The sequence below is a fragment of the Podarcis bocagei genome (assembly GCF_964188305.1).
Source record: "Podarcis bocagei genome assembly, chromosome: 2".
Classification (NCBI taxonomy): Eukaryota; Metazoa; Chordata; class Lepidosauria; order Squamata; family Lacertidae; genus Podarcis; species Podarcis bocagei.
In genome coordinates, this window is record NC_138126.1 from 43277477 (window position 1) to 43297407 (window position 19931).

At 42.5% G+C, this 19931-nt stretch overlaps 1 protein-coding gene across 5 annotated transcripts in view; it reads right to left on the bottom strand.

Moving 5' to 3' along the window:
- Positions 1-19931, bottom strand: part of FGD5 (FYVE, RhoGEF and PH domain containing 5) — a 151136-nt gene that overhangs the window by 60235 nt on the left and 70970 nt on the right. For all 5 annotated transcript variants that reach the window (XM_081183943.1, XM_081183944.1, XM_081183942.1 and 2 more), the window contains exons 4-5: positions 16848-16906; positions 16708-16738 (exon numbers count right to left, since the gene is read on the bottom strand). In XM_081183943.1, coding sequence (XP_081040069.1) covers positions 16708-16738; positions 16848-16906 — 90 coding nt within the window. The remainder of the gene's footprint in view (positions 1-16707; positions 16739-16847; positions 16907-19931) is intronic.

Consider the following 19931-nt stretch of genomic DNA (forward strand, 5'->3'; position numbering starts at 1 on the left):
TTTCCTGTTGAGTTATTTTGCTGTTAAGAATTGATCTTTTATCTTGACTTATTTTAGATAATCCATTTGTCCTCAAAAATTGATCTATTTCCGATTCTTTCTGAGGCCCCTGTGCGTAAAGCTCTTTGAAGTATCTGTGAAAGCACTTTCTTATTTCTTCTGGTTTCTGAACTATTTTTCCTTGAATCTCCAAGTTTGTAACCGTATTTAACTTTTGTCTTTTTTTCAGCTGCCAAGCTAACAACTTTCCACATTTATTTGCTGATTCAAACGATCTCTGCTTCATTTGTTTAATTTTCCACTCAATCTCTTGATTGATCAATTTCGAATATTGTGCTTGATGGAATTTGATCTCTCTTAGCACCTCTTTTGACTTCGGTTTGGTTCTCAACTTTTTCTCTCCTTCACTTATTTTCTCTAAATTTTTTTCCTTTTTTCCATTCCAAAATTTTCTCTTTATTGTATTCTGTTGTATCAGAAACCCTCTCATTACAGCTTTACTTGCATCCCAGATTGTTCTTTTCTCCACCGTAGTGTTCAAGTTTATTTCAAAATAGTCCTTTAGCGTTTTTTGGGCCTTCTTAACAATCTCTTGATCTCTTAACAAGGTGTCATTCATTCTCCATCTGAAGGATCCAGTTGGGAAAAGTCTCAATTCCATTTTTAAGGCATTATGGTCGGAGCAGGTTTTTGGGCAGATTTCCACTTTTCTTGTTTTCGGGGCCAGCCCTCTAGATATCCAAATTTGGTCAATTCGTGTCCATGACAAGTGGGCCTCAGAGAAGAAGGTTCCTTCTTTACCCAAGGGGTTCCTTGTCCTCCAGATATCAATCAAGTCCATATTGTCTGTCATTTCAAAAAAGGTTTTAGGGAGTCTGCCGTCTGTTGTTAAGTTTTGATTTTGGGATTTGTCCATATTTGTTGACACCACCCCATTCATATCTCCCATCACAATAATGTTAGAATAGTCCAAATAGTCCATCATTGTCTCATGCAGCTTCTTATAGAATTCTGATTTTCCATCATTTGGCGCATAAACTCCTAATATCAAAATCTTTTCCCCTTGTGTTTGAATTTCAATTGCGAGAATTCTTCCATGATCATCTTTGAATAGAAATTTTGGTGACAGGTTCTCCTTTGCATAAATTACAACGCCTCTTTTTTTAACTTTGTCTGATGAGATAAATTCTTGGCCAAGTCTTTTATTGATTAATACTTTCCTGTGGAGCCTAGTCACATGTGTTTCTTGAAGGCATATTACATCCAATTGTTCTTTTTTTAGGATATGAAATATCCTCCTTCTTTTTTCCGGAGAATTCCCGCCATTTATATTCCAACTAAGTAGCTGCAGAGACATCCTGTTCTATTTAAGATGTTCTTAGGATGAGGTGCCTTCCTTTTGCTCAGATCCCGAGGGTGCAGGCGTTGGCCCGCTTCCAGGCAGTATTGGTGCTGGTAAGACTGGAAGCCAATCTACTCCTTTTTGGAGATCTTCTCCGTGGTCGTGAAGGAACTTTTGGTTATCTTCAGGTGTTCTAATTTTAACCTTCCTTTCTTTGTAGGTGAAGGATAATCCTTGTGGGAACTCCCACCTATAGGGAATTGCGTTGTGTCTCAGCAATTTTGCTAGTTCTGTATAGGTGGCTCTAAGGTCCAGCAACTGTCTCGGAATATCTCTATAAATTTCCACCCTTTTGTCTTGTATTTCAATTGCTTTTTTGAAGTGAAGACCTAGGATCTTGTCTCTCTCTTCCTTTGATCTTAAAATTATCAAACAGTCTCTGGATCTGTCTTTCCTTACCAATCTTCCCAATCTATATGCCGAGACAATCCTGAAGTCTGTATCTTCCTTTAAACCCCAGAACTTCGAAAATTCCTGTGTCAAGTATCCAATCAAGTCTCCTTGCTCGAGTTCCGGGATGCCTCTCAATTTGATGTTACTCTCACGATTTTTCAGTTCCACCATTGACAGATAGACTTGTTGTTCACCCACCTGTTTGTGCAGGGGCTTAACTTCTCCTTTTATTTCTTCAACTTCTTTTTGTAGAGCTCCCACTTTCTGGATTGCTTCTCCAGCTAATTCCCGATTTTCCGCTGTTGCTCCTTGCAAATTCTCTATAGCTTGCGTGTGCTGGGAAACTTGATCAGTCAATTTTTGAATCGAGGAAGTCGCTTTATCTATCTTCAAAGACTGGTCGTCCACCTTCTGATTTAAACTTGATAATTGCTCCAATATTTGTTTTAATAGTGTATCTGACCCACCTGCTGCCATATCTTCCTCAGTGGACTTCTCAGTTATTTCCCCTTGTTCCCTTTGGGTCACCAGTACAGCTGGAACCGACGATCGGCGTCCTTGAGTCAGTGTTGTTTGTACAAATTGTGCTGGTTTTCTTTCCTTTTCTTTTTCCTTGGCCTCTTTAGATTCCTTAGCTTTAGATGCTCTTGTTCTCCCTGCACCACTCATTACACATCTGTCAGTGTTCAAGGTCAGGTTGTCTATTGTTCCATGGGAGAGACAAATTCAGTTATAAACAACCAGTGAAGTGGAATTCAAAACAAAAGTCAATTCCCAGGATTTTATAATCCGAAAGCCCTGTAGGGGGAGTGCCACCAGGTTTCAAAGACAAAGAAGGAAGTAATCCGCCATTAAAGTTCCAAATTATTTCAACTCAGTAAATTCGATAATCCAACAGTCCCTTCAAAGACTCAAAATTCCCCAAAGCACCTTTTAAAGTTCAGCAAAGTTTCACAAGAGGTGCTTGCAACAGTATCACGTCCAGTCTTTTCTGCTCAAATGTATCAGTTACGCTCGAACAAAGTTTTTGCAAAGTTTTTGCAACTGTTTCCGCAGTTTGACACAGTCTCCCTCTCCGGCAGCCCGACGATCTGGCTCTTTAGAAATACAGCCCAAAGAGGAAGGGAGGTAGGAGGGAAGTCCCCGTTACTCCTTCTTTTAATCAATGTCCATTTCCCCCTTCAGTTCAGAAGGAAAAAGAGCAGGTCTAATAGCACGAAAAAGTTAAAACTTCCCACAGTCCCGTTTCAAGCGCTTTCCGCTTTTTAAAGCTTTGCTTTGATCTTGTCAGCAATGTCGGAAGACGGACTTCCCTTTTCTCGTCTCCCGTTTTCAGCCAAATTTAACAAATTCTTTGCCAATTTTAAACCCTTTACTCACGGGTATGTTGCTTGCAGTTTGGTGTTGGTTTTAGGAAGAAGGATCAGCGCTCATCTGCAACGGCCGCGCGGCTTCACTTCCGCGGAAAGAGCGATGAACTCACAGCACCGCTACCCCTCCTTCACTCCGGGTCTCCTTACGGGGTCCCTTCTGTGTTTTCGGAGCAGCTTCTGGTGCCCGCCGAGTCCCACGGCCACGGGCTCACTCTACCCGTGGTTTATCTTGATGGGTCGTCGCTATGCCGCAGCGAACGACCCTTTTCCGCGGAGCCCCTCTTCAGAGCCCGAAGAGGACCGCCATTACAGTTTCGCGCCGCCCCCGGAAGTCTATAATGACAGGGTCTCCTGGCCAGAACCCCCTTGATATGATGTTATATCTCCTTGCAGACACAGATAAGTATGTGACCTGGCGGGTAGCACTTTTTGCAACTGCTGCTAGGAAAATTAGAGCAAATTATATAGCCAAGGTAGCCATTAACTGTAAAGGAGATGAATTTATTTGATCCTATCTATCTACCTCAGGCTATGCTCTATCTTTGTCACCAAACTCTGAGTATAAATTGCACACTGTATTAATTGATATTGTTTTTAACATTAGTGACCATGTGATGATTTTAGCTTATGAATTTTATCGTTTAATGTTTTTATTTGTACATTGGGGTACTTTTATAGCTTTGTTTAGAGTATGTAATGTTTTAATAATATAAATGTTTTAAGTCTTTTTTTACCAATTCAGTATATTTTCTTTTAATTGTCAAATAATTCTGTGTACATTGCGGCAGCCTTTGGCTATGTGCAATAAAACTGACTGAGACTGAGTTATATTGTTTGAATAGTAAATAGCAGGGTAGCAAAAGCACTTTCCCTCACACCTTTCACTTCTTTTTCCTTTGATTCCCAGATAACACATAAGACATGGCATGAGTCAAGTATTTTTGCTATCAAATTCAGTGACATCTATCAGGGCCTCACTGGGCTTCCGTGAAGCACTTTTCTGTCACTTTATCATGAGGTAAATAAAACTTCATTCCTTTGGTCTGGTTTAGAACCACTGTCACACTATCCAAGTTTAGTTGGGAGGCTGGATTTACCATTTCCATGCCTTCTTTTTAATTATACGATGGACTTGATGACCAAAACTGAGCCACTATGTTACTGGCGATCTCTGCTCCTCCTCTGGTATCCTGCATCATCCCATAAGTCTATGCCCTTATGACAGTAACAAAACATGGCAGGGTTTGTGCAGAGAAGCTAGCCGAGTTTTTCTACTGTGCCTGGCAAGTATCCTGAAGAACTATTCATGGGTATAAATCTTTCTTTTTATTCCCCTGGAGCGGATACACTTAGAGAGGAGTCTGAGCCAGGCAGCTGGGTGTTCCTCGTTCTGGCCTGCGCTAAGGCTCTTGCAGGCAAAATGTCTTCTTTTCTGCCAATCTAATCTTTATGGGAAAAATAACTGGATCTTTCGTTGTCTACAAAAGTAAATGCACACCGGAGGGAACTGGAAGCAAGCTGTAAGCTTCTGCTAGCAGTGGAGGACCATATGGAATCACTTAGAAAAACATCTAGCGCTTTCCCAATTCTTCCTCTGCATCCCAATAAACCATGGAAGTGCCTGGAGATTTTAATTGCACAAGAAAAGGGAAGGAAGGGAGGAAGAACGAGCAACCGAGAGAGGAAGAGTGGGACCCATCGACTGGAAAGCCAGCATGAAAGAGATGTCCTCTGAAAGTTGCAGAGTTTGAAAGCTCCCTGGGGTTCTTCGTTGATAGCAGCCGCAGCAGATGTGGATGTTACAAAGCTTCTTGGTTTCATTTAAAAAAAAAAGTTGTATCTGTCCTGATCTGACCTTCCTTTGCTGTTTATACACACCAGTAACTCTTGCAACAGACAAAACTACCTGGAATATCACAATGGCACTGTAGCTATTGCTAATATAGTCGTACCTCTGCTTATGTATCCCTCTGGATAAGTAAACTTTGGGTTGCGAACGCAGCCAACCTGGAAGTGTATACATCCGGGTTTTGCCACGCACACATGCACAGAAGTGCTCTGCTTGCAGCACGCAAGCGCACAAGCGCTCTGTGCATCGTGCACATGTGCAGAAGTGCTCAATTGCACTGCATGCGTACACAGAAGGGTGCCTCCAGTTATGGACTTTTTGGGATATGGCCGGGCCTCCAGAACAGATCCCATCCATAACCGGAGGTACCACTGTACCAGGAATATGCCTGGTAAGAGACATAGTTGGATTATGGGTGACGGGAATTCCAGCTGATCAAAGGATATCCTGTGACACACATACACACACAAGAACACAATGTTCTTGCGCCTGGAACTTCCTCTCTTTCCCTCAGTGTCACTGTTTTCATGTGTCATAGCATTGTTATCTTGTATGTAGGTCTACACCAGGCATAGGAAAACTCGGCCTTCCAGATGTTTTGGGACTACAACTCCCATCATCCCTGACCACTGGTCCTGTTAGCTAGGGATAATGGGAGTTGTAGTCCCAAAACATCCGAAAGGCCGAGCTTGCCTATGCCTGGTCCACACAGTTGCTTGTACACTAGCCTTTTAATCCAGAATGGATGTCTTCCCTTCCCTTACATTTTGGAATCCACACACAGCATTGCTGTCCTCCCATGTTTTGTTTTGTTACAAAATTCAACTGCAGCAAAGCACTATTAGGGCTTCTGAGGGGAATTGTTCCTTGGAACTAAAAGTTACCTGTTTGCAGGCTCAAATTGTTTTACTGGTAGCCCAGCCAGCATGAATGACTTGCCACACAGTTTAAAATTAAGGCTGTAATCCTAGCTCTGCATAATCAGAAGTAAGTCCTAGTGAATTCAGTTGTTGCTGTTGTGTTCAAATCCTACTTGCTGGTTTCCCACAGGCATCTTCTCAGCCCCTGTGAGAACAGGATGCCAAACTAGATGGCCCATTGGCCCAATTCTCTTCTTATATCCTTATGTTATGTTCAATGAACAAGGAGTTCCTGTTCACATAAATGCTAACCAGATTATTTATTTTAAAAATATGCATATCCTGCCTCTCAGTTAAAAATCCATCGTGAGGTGGTATCATCCACAACACATGTGGAAATTGTTAACTGTAAAATTATCAAAAAATAAAAACAACAACAGTTAACACAGCTGAAGCTAACTAAGCAGCAAAACCTAGCCAGAAACTAAACTTAAAACAGTCCACACTTCTGAAATAAAACCACCTTTGATTGGCTCCTGAAAGCTGAGAGAGATGAAGCAGTGCTGTGAGGGCCTGTTCCCAAGGAATTTCCCATTCAGTCTCAGATGGGGAAGGCCACACACAGGCTGGGCCCTTGGAGAAAGATCTGAATATATGAATAAGTTCATATTATAGAAAGTGATCCTTGATGTGTCATGGACCGAGCTGATTTTGAGCTTCAAATGTCATGCTGAGTGCTTTGAATTAAACTAGGAAGCCATCTGGATCTAGTGAAGATGTTGTCAACACCAACATTATACTGGATGACAAACATGGATGGAAGTTCACTTGGTGCCTTTGAGTACCGGCCTGTGTATGATCCTCAACCCAGTGTTTACTCACTGGGCCAAACCTTAGTAAGACCCAAAGGGTTTACATTTCAATTCTAGCCATGTGTACTAAGAAGTGATTCTTACTGAATTCAGTGGGGTTCTGGTGAAGATGAGGGAGAAAATCAATTCAGTTCCTATTTAAAGACAAATCTATTGAATTCACACTTTGTAAAACAATTATGAGAACCAAAATGTAGCCATCCATTGAAATTCATACTTATCCAAATATTGTGATGCAGGTCTCCAAACAAACAATGTTCACAAAAGTGAATACATGAGGTAAAAGCATGCATTAAAAATGACTATCTTAGTGAAAACAACATACATTAGGAAAAATTCTTGGGAAAATGTGTCTATGAGTCAAAACTGTACGCAAAAAAATATGTTTATTAGGAGAAAGTCACGCTAAAATGCTGACGGATTTTCATGAGGATATTTTTTAAGTTGCTGATTGCTGCAGGAATATGGAGAGCTGAATTTAAGATTGGAAAAAGAAGAAACCGAGAGAATCAAAATGGACAGGTCTTTCCATCTCTACTCTCAGCTGAGTGGAGTTAGAACTGCAGCCTTAAACATTGCTTTAATATCATTACACTTTTAAACTTGAGACAGGATATTCCATGTCCAGACACTTTGGATAAATCCTGGTGAGAGTTTGTGTTTTTACAGACTACTGTACACAGAACAAGCAAAAATTTAGAATGTTACCAGCCAGAGTGGAGTACCAGGCAGAGGGGAGTGCAGCTGTTTTAACAATCCACCAAAAGCAAAGATTCAGCAGAGTTAATAGAAATAGCAGCCATCATCCTCTCAAAATTGTGAATGACCATTTCCCAGTCACACTGCATGCAGTATGGCAAAACATGCTATGAGCGTGCAAGAGAGTGCTTTAATAGGAAACTACCATGGCCATATAGCTCATCCAAGGATGCCATTCATACGTCATGCATTTAGGTACCTCTATAGATCGGGTTAGATGGAATGCAAAATCAAACACTCATGTTTTCAGTGAAGAAACTCGAAATTTTATGGCTGCTTTCAAAACTATGTTGACTTTCTTCAGCAAGCACAAAGTAAAAGTGAAGTTTACACAGCGTAGCCATTCTACTGCTACACCTTTACCACTGCTGGTAAATTGCTCCGAAAGCTTGGCACATTATCTCCCTCCATCATTAATACTAGCACTGTATCACTTTGCCACTTTCCATTTCCACTCATGAAGAACTACACAGGTACTCAAAAAATGTATAGGCACTTTCGATCTTTTCCTCTCAAATTAATCTGGAACTTTTGGTATTTTCATCTCAAATTAATCAGGACTGTTACTCAGTCCCATGAAACACACCATACCAATCTGAGAGAACATTGATTATTCGTCTTTCAAGCTCTGAACTAAAGGGATTGTATCCAACTAAAATTCACTGAATTGAAAGGAACCAAATTAGTCATGCCCATGAATTTCAAAGGGTATACAGTGGTGCCCCGCAAGACGAATGCCTCGCAAGACGAAAAACTCGCTAGACGAAAGGGTTTTTCGGTTTTGCGTTGCTTCGCTAGATGAATTTCCCTATGGGCTTGCTTCGCAAGACGAAAACATCTTGCGCTTTTTTTTTAAAGCCGCTTGAAGAGGCGCAGTTGCGACGGACCGTGCTTCGCAAGACGAAAAACATCGCAAGACGAAAAGACTCGCGGAACGAATTATTTTCGTCTTGCGAGGCACCACTGTACTCTACTCTGAGTAAAACTAATGTTAGATACAACCCACGGTGTCCTGAAAATCTGCCTCCACTTTTTTTGGGGGGGTGGGGATCCATTCTATCCCTGAAAAAGTGGAGGTAGATTTTCTGATGGTTTGCAGAGTGGGGTTAGGATAAATTTTGAGAAATATTTGAGGGTGGGTGTGTTTGGCTAACCCAAGTTAGACAAGGTAGTTGAGGGCTTTTTTAAAAAAAACAACAAAAACCTTAAAGAAAGATTGGGGGGTGGGTAGAGGCCAGTGCAGCTGCTGTGAGCAGCCACATAACCAACCAGGATTTCTATGGTCTGTGCTTCCTGGAGCCTGGGCAGACTTATCATGGAATTCACTATGTGACATGATGCGATGTAGTTTAACTCCCATTGTAATTTTGTCACAGGCTACAGAACATGCAGTGGCTGTGGAGTTTTACAGCAGCTGCAAACATCTGTTTGCTTGGGGTTTTTAAATTGATAATGATAATCTATAAAAATGAAAACAATTTTGGCCATCTCATCTAACTAAGGAAAGCCAATCTGAACATTTTTTAATGATGTATTGTTTTCAATACTCAATTGGGAGCCGCCCAGAGTGGCTGGGGAAAATCAGTCAGATGGGAGGGTATAAATAATAAATTATTATAATATTATTATTATTATTTCTCAGAATACCCCCTCCTGTTGGTTTTTTTTTGGGGGGGGAGGGGGGCATTTTATTTTTGCCCCACATGAACTGAAAAAAATGGCCCAGCCCTCTCCCAAATGGTCCCAGACATAATTACTTTAAGGGCTGTCTGCTTCTATATTGACCTGCTTGGGCTTTCATATCTGCTTTGTCCTCCTTGCCATCAACTCAGTGTATTACAAAAGTGAGCATTTTCAGTGATGGTGTCAAGGCTCTGGAATACTCTCCAAGTGGAGACAAGTCAGGCTTCCTCCTTATCGTATTTTCGAAATAGGCTTTCATGTATGAATCTGCTGCTCTTGATTTTAAAACTGACTGCTGCTTTTAGATATTTAATATATATCTTTGTAATTGTATTATTCTCCTTTAATCTGAAATGTATTTTTTCTTTCATTCTAACACAAACTACTCTACCTGAAAAAGAGCAAGATTTATCTAACAGGAGAATTTTCCAAGACATATACCACTCTCCATGTGGGCTGGTGTTTGAGGATCAGGGCTGATGTTCACGAGTCTATGTTGGAGATGCACTAAACATTTTCAAATGTCAGGGTTCACTTTGAAAGCAACGCATTCAGATGAACGAATCCTAGGTGGGAAAAATGCTCACCAAACATTCTCACTGCTCCAATGCTCTTTGGTGTCCTTTTATGTCTTTCTGGCTGACACTGGTGCTTCTCGGCTGCATTTTCACTCCTCACACACTTTTGCCTTACTGACTGTGGTGACCCAGAAACTTTGAAAATTTTCATCCATGATACCATCGCATTACACAATGTGTTGTGGTGTCACTGAACAGATCAAGTGGGTTATTAAAGCCACTGGTAACAAATGGCAATGTGGACACGTGGAACCAAGGGTTGTGGCGAAGAAGATTTAAGCAAAAGGAAAATGTTGCTGCAAAGAACACCACCGAAAAACAGATGTGATCACAAGTGCTGAATATAGCAGGAAATGGAAGGTGATTGTGAACACTCACAAAAATGAGCATGAAATGAGGCAAGTAGTGTTGGCTCATTTATCTTCTCTTCTATTTGTCTTTTTTAAAAAAGCAGAAGGAACATTTGCACTGTGTGATATATCTGTTGCTGCCCTTTACCATTTCAGTTTAAAGGTTGACACTATTGAGAAATCCAAGAATTTCTCTAGATTATTTCCCCCTGAGAGTTCACTACACATCATCACACTATAGCAGCCAAAGCTATGCCTCAAATCTGTAAAAAAAAATCACTTAACGAAACTAAAGTTTTTCTTTCTCATGGATTTCAAGCAAATGTTACTATATTATTAATTGCCTCAATAGACGTGTGATTATAATTAATTCTCAGACAAATGAATTAATTCCAGCAGCCAGGATGGCTAGCCTCGCAATGATTAATTCTGCAAAACCAAAGCCTAATAGTAATGCTGTAAGCATCCATAAAAAGAAAAAAATGCTGTTGCCTAAAGTGCTGAAAGCCTGGGAAACCATTAATCACAGGTAAAGTACTTTTGCAGTCTCAATAACTCTGATCAATCACAGTACCCGAAAGGTCTCCAAATTCATCATCTGAGAAACACAGTCCAAGAAAGAAGACGGAAAAGGTACCAAATATTTTTTAGCTCATACAATTCCCTGCTAGATTCAGAACTGAGGAAAGAACTAGAACCATCCAATTATATTCTAAGTGACTCATGAGGCTCAAACTGGAATGTATGCTCCTGGCACTATTTCTGCCATTAAAAGAATTGCAACTGTTATTTCACATTCACAGAGTGCCAGCTATTTTCTAGACACTGTATAGAACATAAATGTGACATGGTCCTGAGACCTAAGCAAGAGAATTTGAATCCCAGCATTTTGTAGCTCTCCCTCTCATGAATGAATGCTGGAAGTGTCAATTAGTCAATGGCAGCATTCAGATGTAAAAATAAACTATGGCTTATTACACTAATGATCTTGGGACTTGTCAGCTCCCTCTTCCTCTTCCCTCCACCTGTGCAGCTGCTCAATTGAAAAGTAGTGTAGCATTATGTCTGAACCTTAAATGCTGGTTAATCTCAACCAGGGCCAGCCCAACTTGAGGTGAACCACAAAATGGCACACATACTCCACCAGGGAAGAAGAGGTAAGTGAAGATCAAGACCAGGAACGGGGGGGGGGGAGGATAAAGGGTGGGATGAGATCAACAACACCTATCTGCCAAGAGGCTGCTGTAGAAGTGGCATTGCAGTGGGGGGCTGCCAAGGAGAAAACAGGAGACCATGCTATCAGTATGGTCAGCTAACCAGAAAGCCTGATGGCTTCCTCATGTCAAATGTACTTGGTGCACCGATTCAGCAACTTGCACTGTTCTTAGCAGATTTAAGAGACCCTGATGGCACACAGAGTACAAGACAATCTCTAAGTCTCAACTTAGAGGACCAAGCTACCACAGTCTATGCTTTGAGCTAAGCTGAGGCATTTCTGAGGGTGCAGAATGAGTGGCCTTGCATGGCAGAGAACAGCAATGCTCTGAAATCTTTTCATTGCCCACCCTTGTTTTTCCAGTTGAAGATGAGCTGCAGTAAATTCTAACACAGCAGACACAATTTGCCTACTATCCTTCAACTGCTGGGTGGAAATTAGGTCATGGATCGTGAACTCAGTACATGCACTCACTCATTCACTCACACACACACAAACTTGCGCACACACCAAAATCAAATGAGGCTAAGCACTGGCAAACTGTACAATGCACGTTTCAAATACTGTACCAGTAGGCTGTTTGCAAAGTACTTGGCCAAAGGCCAAGAAGGGCTGGCACACATTCTCTCTGTGTGTGTGCGTGTGCGTTTAAAGGAGGGACACTAAGTAGTTGAACAGCCATTTTGGCTTCCTGTTCCCTCTGTAAAGACCCATGAAGAGTTATTTTCCCACCTGCTGACTAGGAAAAAATGAAGATGCAGAAGAATAAATGAATCAGCCAATTGCAGCTGAAAACAGCCGATTGTTCTCAGATGTTATATCCCTCTAAGCTTTTGTCAAGTGCTTTGGGCACTGTAACATTCAACGTATTTTTTTTCATTTAGACAGACTTCTCCCATTCATTGGGAGATTTCATTAGCAAAACAAGCACTTGATTAGTCCAACAGGACTTTCAATGCTGTCCAAGAAACCCAAGGCAGAAGAAAGTGTGCTTTGGCTCATTGCTCACTACCCCTCCTAATCATTTCCAGTTAATTATTACTGGCTCAAATCTCATGATGTTTGCAACACATGTAGCATTGTATAGCTATATTCAGTTTGGTCTTTATGCTTTCTGTCTTTCTAGCAAACCACTGATGCAAAAGCAAAATGACAAATGGAAGGACTTATGATGGTACTGAAACAAATGTTCTCTACAAAGAACTTTCAGCTCAAATTCTGAGCCACAGTGGGGTTGAGGGGTGTAAGGGGGAATCACCTGGCAAATTTCATGGGTGGGAGGAGAAATCTGTGGGAAGCTGAACCTCCCACCACTTCTGGGGCTTATCTCCCAGCAAAATTTCTTGGGCTTGCCCTGTTTGAAGTGGTGCCTAGTGTGCTGGTCCCGGGGGGAAGGTTACTGTTACCGTAGTCCAAGTTCAGTCCTAAGTCACTAGCCTGGAGATAATCCACAAAGTGCGAGGTGAGGTCCAAAACAGGGAGCCGGGCGGGAACAGGAACACTCGAAGATCAGAAGCAGGAAGCCAGGCGGGGAACAGGAACACTGGAGGAACAGGACTGGATGCTGGCCGAAACAGCTCTTCAATAACGACGTTGCTCCCGCAACCTGGGACCGGGCTGACTACCCTTTATCTTCTCTAAGGCCAGGGGCGGTCCCGGCCCTCAGGAGCCCCGCCTCTCCTGGCCTTAAGGCGAGCACTCCTCCTGGGAGAAACCAGTTCCCCCCGCCTCTCTGCCCTAAGCCTCTGCAGTTCAGGAGAGGCCGAAGGGTTACTGGGCCCCGGGGAAGGCTCACCTGTAGACACTGAGTAGATAGGTAGCCGTGTTGGTCTGCCATAGTCAAAATAAAAAAAATCCTTCTAGTAGCACCTTAAAGACCAACTAAGTTAGTTCTTGGTATGAGCTTTCGTGTGCATGCACACTTCTTCAGATAGACACTGAGTCCTCAAGCACCTCTGGGTCCAGAATGGTTTCACCTGGTGCCTGCTCCTGAGGATCTGGCACAGGTGCAGGCTCCTCAGAATCTAGGCCTTGCCCCAGTTCAGCCGGCCCTGGAGGCGGGGACTCCTGTGCCGGCTGGGATTCCTCCGGTTCACTCTCAGAATCGGAATCCCAGGCCATCACACCTAGTGACAGTGCAAGTTCTCTCTATCGTGTTTGCTTTCTAGTGGCATATATGTGAGTCAGCACTTGATTCTGCAGTCATCATATGATGAACATGGTATGGAAACTAAGTGCTGACTCACATATATGCCACTAGAAAGCAAATTGTGGGGAAAGGAGATTAGGCAAAATTAAGAGGAAACTAAGTGGAGACTCTTAATTTTGCCTAATCTCCTTTCCCCACAATTTGTTGAACTTCTTACTAAAACACTGTAATCAAAGCTGGATGAAGAGCAGCTACACTTCTAGATTAACATCATACACTTTATTTTTGAGCCACACCAGCTAATATAAAGTTTGAGCTCACACAATGTTTCCACTCTTTCGGTTGAATAGCAGAGTGAGTATATGGAAATGTCATCATTTTGGCAATCAATCAAACTATTAAGGTCCCTGCTGAAAGGCCAAACTGATTCAGTTCCGCTGAATGGAGTGGGGATCTGCTCCGATTTGCGGGGAGGGGGAGGTGTCAGGGAAAAGTTGGTGTTCCTGAGACTTTGAGGAGATAAAAAGAATTTTTCTTTTTCTAAATGAAGGTGTGGTGCACTTTTGTTTGCTCTCTAGAGATGTAACAGAAGATACAAAGTGGTTTTTTTAAAAAAGGTCCCCCCCCCAAATGTTGAATTGACAGGAACAGTGATAATGAATCAGAAATAAGGGTGTCTAAGAGTGTGCCCGGGGTGGCGCTGTGGTCTAAACCACAGAGCCTAGAGCTTGCCGATCAGAAGGTCGGCAGTTCAAATCCCCATGATGGGGTGAGCTCCCATTGTTTGGTCCCAGCTCCTGCCAACCTAGCAGTTCAAAAGCATGTCAAAGTGCAAGTAGATAGGTACCGCTCCGGCGAGAAGGTAAACAGCGTTTCCGTGTGCTGCTTTGGTTCGCCAGAAGCAGCTTAGTCATGCTGGCCACATGACGAGGAAAAACTGTCTGCGGACAAACGCCGGCTCCCTCGGTCTATAGAGCGAGATGAGAGCACAATTCCAGAGTCATCCGCAACTGGACCTAATGATCAAGGGTACCTTTACCTTTACCTTTTAAGTGTGTTCCTAATAATGACAAAACTACCTATGTTAAAATAGCTGGCAAGAAGAAGGAATCCTGGGGGTGCCAATCCCCCCTCTGTTTGTGGCCCTGCTCCTGTGTTCTTAATATGAATAAAATTGGGGTGCATGGGGTGAGGAAAGGGGTAGAACCTCCGGTGGGGGAACATTTCATTTCATGCTCCTTCTGGGATAGTGTGTCAACCTTCGGTTTTCACCCTGCACTCAACTTTTACCTGTGGCTCCTAGAAGCTGTCAGCATGCGACAGCGGCCAAACCCCGGGAAACAGCTTTGACTGGCCAGCTGAAACAGATGAAGGTAGCCAATGGGTATCAAACCCTCAGTGAGTTAGGGACATCCCCTGCATGCAAAGACAGGCTCCAGCAGATGGAGCAGACAAGACAAATAGTGGGGCCAATTGTCAAAGAAGGCGGTTTCTGCAAATGCTGTGAAGTGAGGAGCAGATGGGGCTCATCCACTTGGGAAGGTAGCCCATCTAGCAGAACGAAAACTCTGATCCTAGACATCTGCTGCCTTGCAGAATATATTCAGAAGTATACCCTCCCTACACAAATCCAGAGTGGTGTCCCTAAAACAGTTGGATGGCGTCTTGTACGCCTCCCTCCAGCAACTCCTGCAGCCAAACAGGATGTGGTTTCCTTTGGACCACATCAGTGAGGCCGAGAAGGGGGTCTTGTGGTCTGAGCAGCCCAGGGCCTCCTTGCACACTGCCCAGACATGCACCCTGAGGAGCTCACTTTGGTGCTGCTAATGCAGCAGTTTGACTTCACCCCTGGATGCACACTCCATTGTCTCTTGAGACAGACCAATGCCAACAATGGAAAAAATAAAAGGCACATGAGGCTTTTTAAAAATCACTTTCCCCTGCATATCAATCACAGGCTCTTAAGCCCAGGACAAGCCCTAACAGCAATGTTGATTGGAGAAAAGTATCGTGTAAGAAGCATGTGAAAAGGGAGAAAAATGAAACAGTCAGCTGACATCCCTGGCAGTGGGAAATGAGTAGCATGCTCTTCTAGCCTATATCTCTCCGCGCCCCCCCCCCTTCCTTGAGCTATGTGACATCTGGTCAACCCCATATTACACAAAGATTTCTGGAAAGTTCGTGAATTAAACAAGGCAGAAGTGAAGGAAGTGAGTGGTGAATATCATCGGCTCAGACTCAGACTTTCCACCAGAAGGACTTACACCACAACAGGTGGGGATTGTTTTGTGCAGAATGGTTGATAAGATAACAGGTTGAGAGAGTCTAGAGCATTACCAGACCACCTAGCCACTAGTTAATAGGTGCTTGTTCCAGACACTGGTACTTTAGGGTGACCTCACAGAGATTCTCACATTATTTCCCAGAATGCCATCTCCAGTGAGAACTCCATGCCATTTACGTACAGTGCTATTCTAAGCTTGTCTATGCAGAAGGCAGTCCCAATCAACTCAACGGGGCTTACAGCCTAGAAAGTGTGATTAGGACTGCAGCAATGGTCAGTTAATTAACTGACTTATTGGTTAACAACGAGCTATTCGACCTTGTAATTATTAATTTTCCCCACACAAAATGATTCATACAAGAAATTCCCACTAGTGCAAAAATGAGAAAATGTCTTTTAGATTAAGAGATGATTTATGCTTTTGGCTCCACAAGAGACCTGTGAACTGCAAAGGTCTGAGATCCAAGTGGGAGCTGACTGTATTTCTCAACCATACAAAATATTTGTTTGCACAGAGATAGGGGAAGAATTCGCTGGAGCCATCCCATGCTGACGAAAGCAGCTCTAAAGAATTATTCCTTCTTCCCATCCCAAAGTTGTAAGGAAATACTCATACAATGCCTCCAAATTTCTTTCTCTTCTGTCCATGAAATGGATTTCAATAAAAAGTATGTCGTTTTAGACAAATCATCCTATCAAGCTGTTCAAAATTCTATTCCGACTGATGAGGAACTCGAGAGTCTACATGTCTGGCACATACAGAGCAGGATAGCTTTTATCACAAGACAGATTCCTTTGCAATGGTCCAATGAGCATTTCTGCATGACAAGCCACTCCTGACAGAGTTCACCTCAGCCTCTTCAACTGCCTTTTCTGTCTCCTAAATTATACCTAAGTAAGAGAGCAATTAGGTTTTGACAATTAAAATGATTTACTTACCATATGTAACAGCCGGAGCATCTCCACATATCTGTGGAAAGAGACAGTTTTATTAATTGTCAACCAGCTACTGCTGAATAAATCAGTGTGCAATGCACAGCCCAGCTTACTGCAAACCAAATTTTAGCTGGTGGACTTACTCTTTCTCTGAAGACACAAGCTCCTGGGCAATGAGGTGGGCTCTGGATTGTCCTTCTTTCTGTACAAAACAAAATAAACAAAGGTCAAAAATTCTCCATAACAGAGAATGTAAAATAACAGAGAATCCTCTCAGTCTGAACACTCTTTGGACCTGGTGGTCTAAGAACGTCAAAGTACTGTGGAGGCGGATCTTAAACTTCAATACACACCCGCAAACCAACACAACATATACACCCCATCATAGTATCTGTCAGGTAGAGGAATGTGCAAGATCTTTCAACCATTTAATATGAAAAGGTTAGTTAATCTTTTCCATATGGGGCAAGCAGGCACAACTGATAGGCCACATCCTAGCATCTGTCTGCTAAGAGAATGTAAAAGGTATTTCATCCATTTAATGCAAAATGTTGATTAGGTGCTCATCTTTTCCCATATGTGAGACACACGTCCAAGGAGAATGACTGCAGGAAATATAAAGTATGGTGTATAAATTATGCTTTGCGCTTGTGATTTGCTTTTTCAAGGAATGTTAATTTCTAAAGATCACATGGAGCTGGTTCTCCGTACGATAATTACTGCAAGGGTGACATTTGAGAGCTATTGGGAAACTCAAAATAATCTATTAAAACAGCATGGTTAATTTAGCTATAGATTATTATCCTATACGTAAGGAACAAAGAAGGAAGGCAGAAATGGATAATTTCAGAAAGAACAGGAGCCCCTTCTTAGACAAAAATTGTTCCAAGTTCTAGCTATTTCTTAATTTACTATATAACAGAACAAATTAAATTTATGACATTTATTGTAACATATACAGAGGGCCAGCTCCGGAAAAGATGGGTAAAGTTATTGCCACCACATTCCTTGCTTTTGTGAGACATAGCATGCCCCTAGAATCTAGATTCTAGGCAGAAATGGATAATTTCAGAAAGAACAGGAGCCCCTTCTTAGACAGAAATTGTTCCAAGTTCTAGCTATTTCTTAATTTACTATATAACAGAACAAATTAAATTTATGACATTTATTGTAACATATACAGAGGGCCAGCTCCGGAAAAGATGGGTAAAGTTATTGCCACCACATTCCTTGCTTTTGTGAGACATAGCATGCCCCTAGAATCTCTAGGGTAGGGTTCCCCAAACTTGGATCTCCAGCTGTTTTTGGACTACAATTCCCATCATCCCTGACCACTGGTCCTGCTAGCTAGGGATGATGCCAGTGTCACCAAACGTCAAGGAAACATACACTAAAAAGGAAAGAAACAGACTCCAGTGACATCGCAAAATGCTACAGTGGCATAAGCTTTCTTGGAAGAGTGATGGGCAGGCAGACAGAGAGGGGCACACATGTCTATAAATAATGCACACATTCACTTGGGTACAGAGGAAGCTGCTAAACAGCAGCGCCAGAAAGCCCTGAAATGCACCCTGGCCACTCGGCACGTCCTCTACTGATGGGCTTGGCTCAGATATGCCAAGAAGCGGAGCATATTTCACTACTGACCAAGGCCCCTTCTCTCTTCTTGTATACAGTTTGTCACAGTCAGCCATTCTATTAGTGATTGATTTGTCTTGAACCAAAAGCCAAAACACTGGTACCCCTGGTGTCACATGGCCTGTCTAGGGCGAGTTCTGAGACAGTGTCTCTAGGCGTTGCCCCGTCTTGTGTTGTTTAATTGCTGTTTGTTTAACCAGGAAATGAACTCTGAGATTGACGACAGTGTCCGGAGACAGACTTCTGGGAACAGGGAGATGTAGGGAGCTCAGGTCCTTCAACTATCAGGTTCCTAGCACTGAACCCAAGCGGTGGTGAAAATATGAAGATCTGCCATTTCATTTTAGAGAACTTTGCCAGCTGCTTGCTTTCTAGCCTAGCAGTAAGTGCTTTGAATGTACACTTCCTTCCCAGACTCGTGTTTCCCAGTAGCTGCAGAGACTCCAGCCCCCGCTGTTAACTTTGGTGAGGGAAGCAATGGATTTGACACAAAGTTCTGGCTTCTTGCCTAGACAAGCCCTGTTGCTTTTAATAGCCTTATCTTTCTCAAGATCTAAGGGCCTTTCCAGATTTTCCCTCCCTCCAAATACTTTTACCTTTAGCATGGTATTTGCAACGGCAGTGCCATTAATCCAATAAGGGATAAGGAGATAAGTCCACAGAGAAGGAAAATAGTACTGGTGGTGGTGATATAATATCAGAGGAGATATGGATTTTAGCATTGGGGAGGTGACACACCCAGACTTCCAGGGGGTGGGAATTGTTTAAAAGGAACAAGTGCAAAATGTGGGACATCGGGAGGTGGTGGCATGTGCTAGCCATGACAGGTTGTTTTGTTTTGTTTTGTTTGCAAAAAGTCAAAATCCTGCTGACCCCTCACCAGCAGTGATGATGAAAGAGGAAAGTTGAAGATAGGGGGAGAGCTTCCCCTTCTGGAATTTGCTGCTAAAATGTTTGGTTATTATTGGTTCAAGATGGAGCCAGTTCTGATGAGGTGGGTAGTCTTTGTTATGTTAGCCACCTTCTTTGAAAGGATTTCAGGAGCAAGAGAGCGCTCAGCCTTTCTAAAATAAAATGTTATTTTAAAAGGTTTAAGTTTCAGTAAATGGCATAGCCATGAATGCACGAGATACCTTTGCAAAGTCAAAACTGCACTGTCGAATACACTGAACAACCACCCAAACATCAGTTGGTTCATAGAGAAATATAACTTGCAACGAGAAATTTATACCCTCTTAGCCCAAGTCCTATTTACATTTAGTTATAACCAGAAGCGTTTGAGTAAAGAACAGGCTTAAGTGTGCCTAAATCTCTTCATATATGCTATATGAGAGAAGCATGTGGTGGAAATTTACATGCCCGTGTCAGCTAGCACAATGTCCCTCTCAAGGCTGTTTTTCCCTTCCTTTTGTCTTCATCTCTGTATGCTCAGGTGACACCCCAAGCAGATAAGACAGGAAAAGACACAGACAGCATGGCTAAAACAGAGACTTGGCCCTATATATGAAACGCATGTGTCTTATTGATATTGTGCCACTGTCTGCCAAAGGGATGAATAACAGGATAAATATCAAGGAAATGCTGGCTAG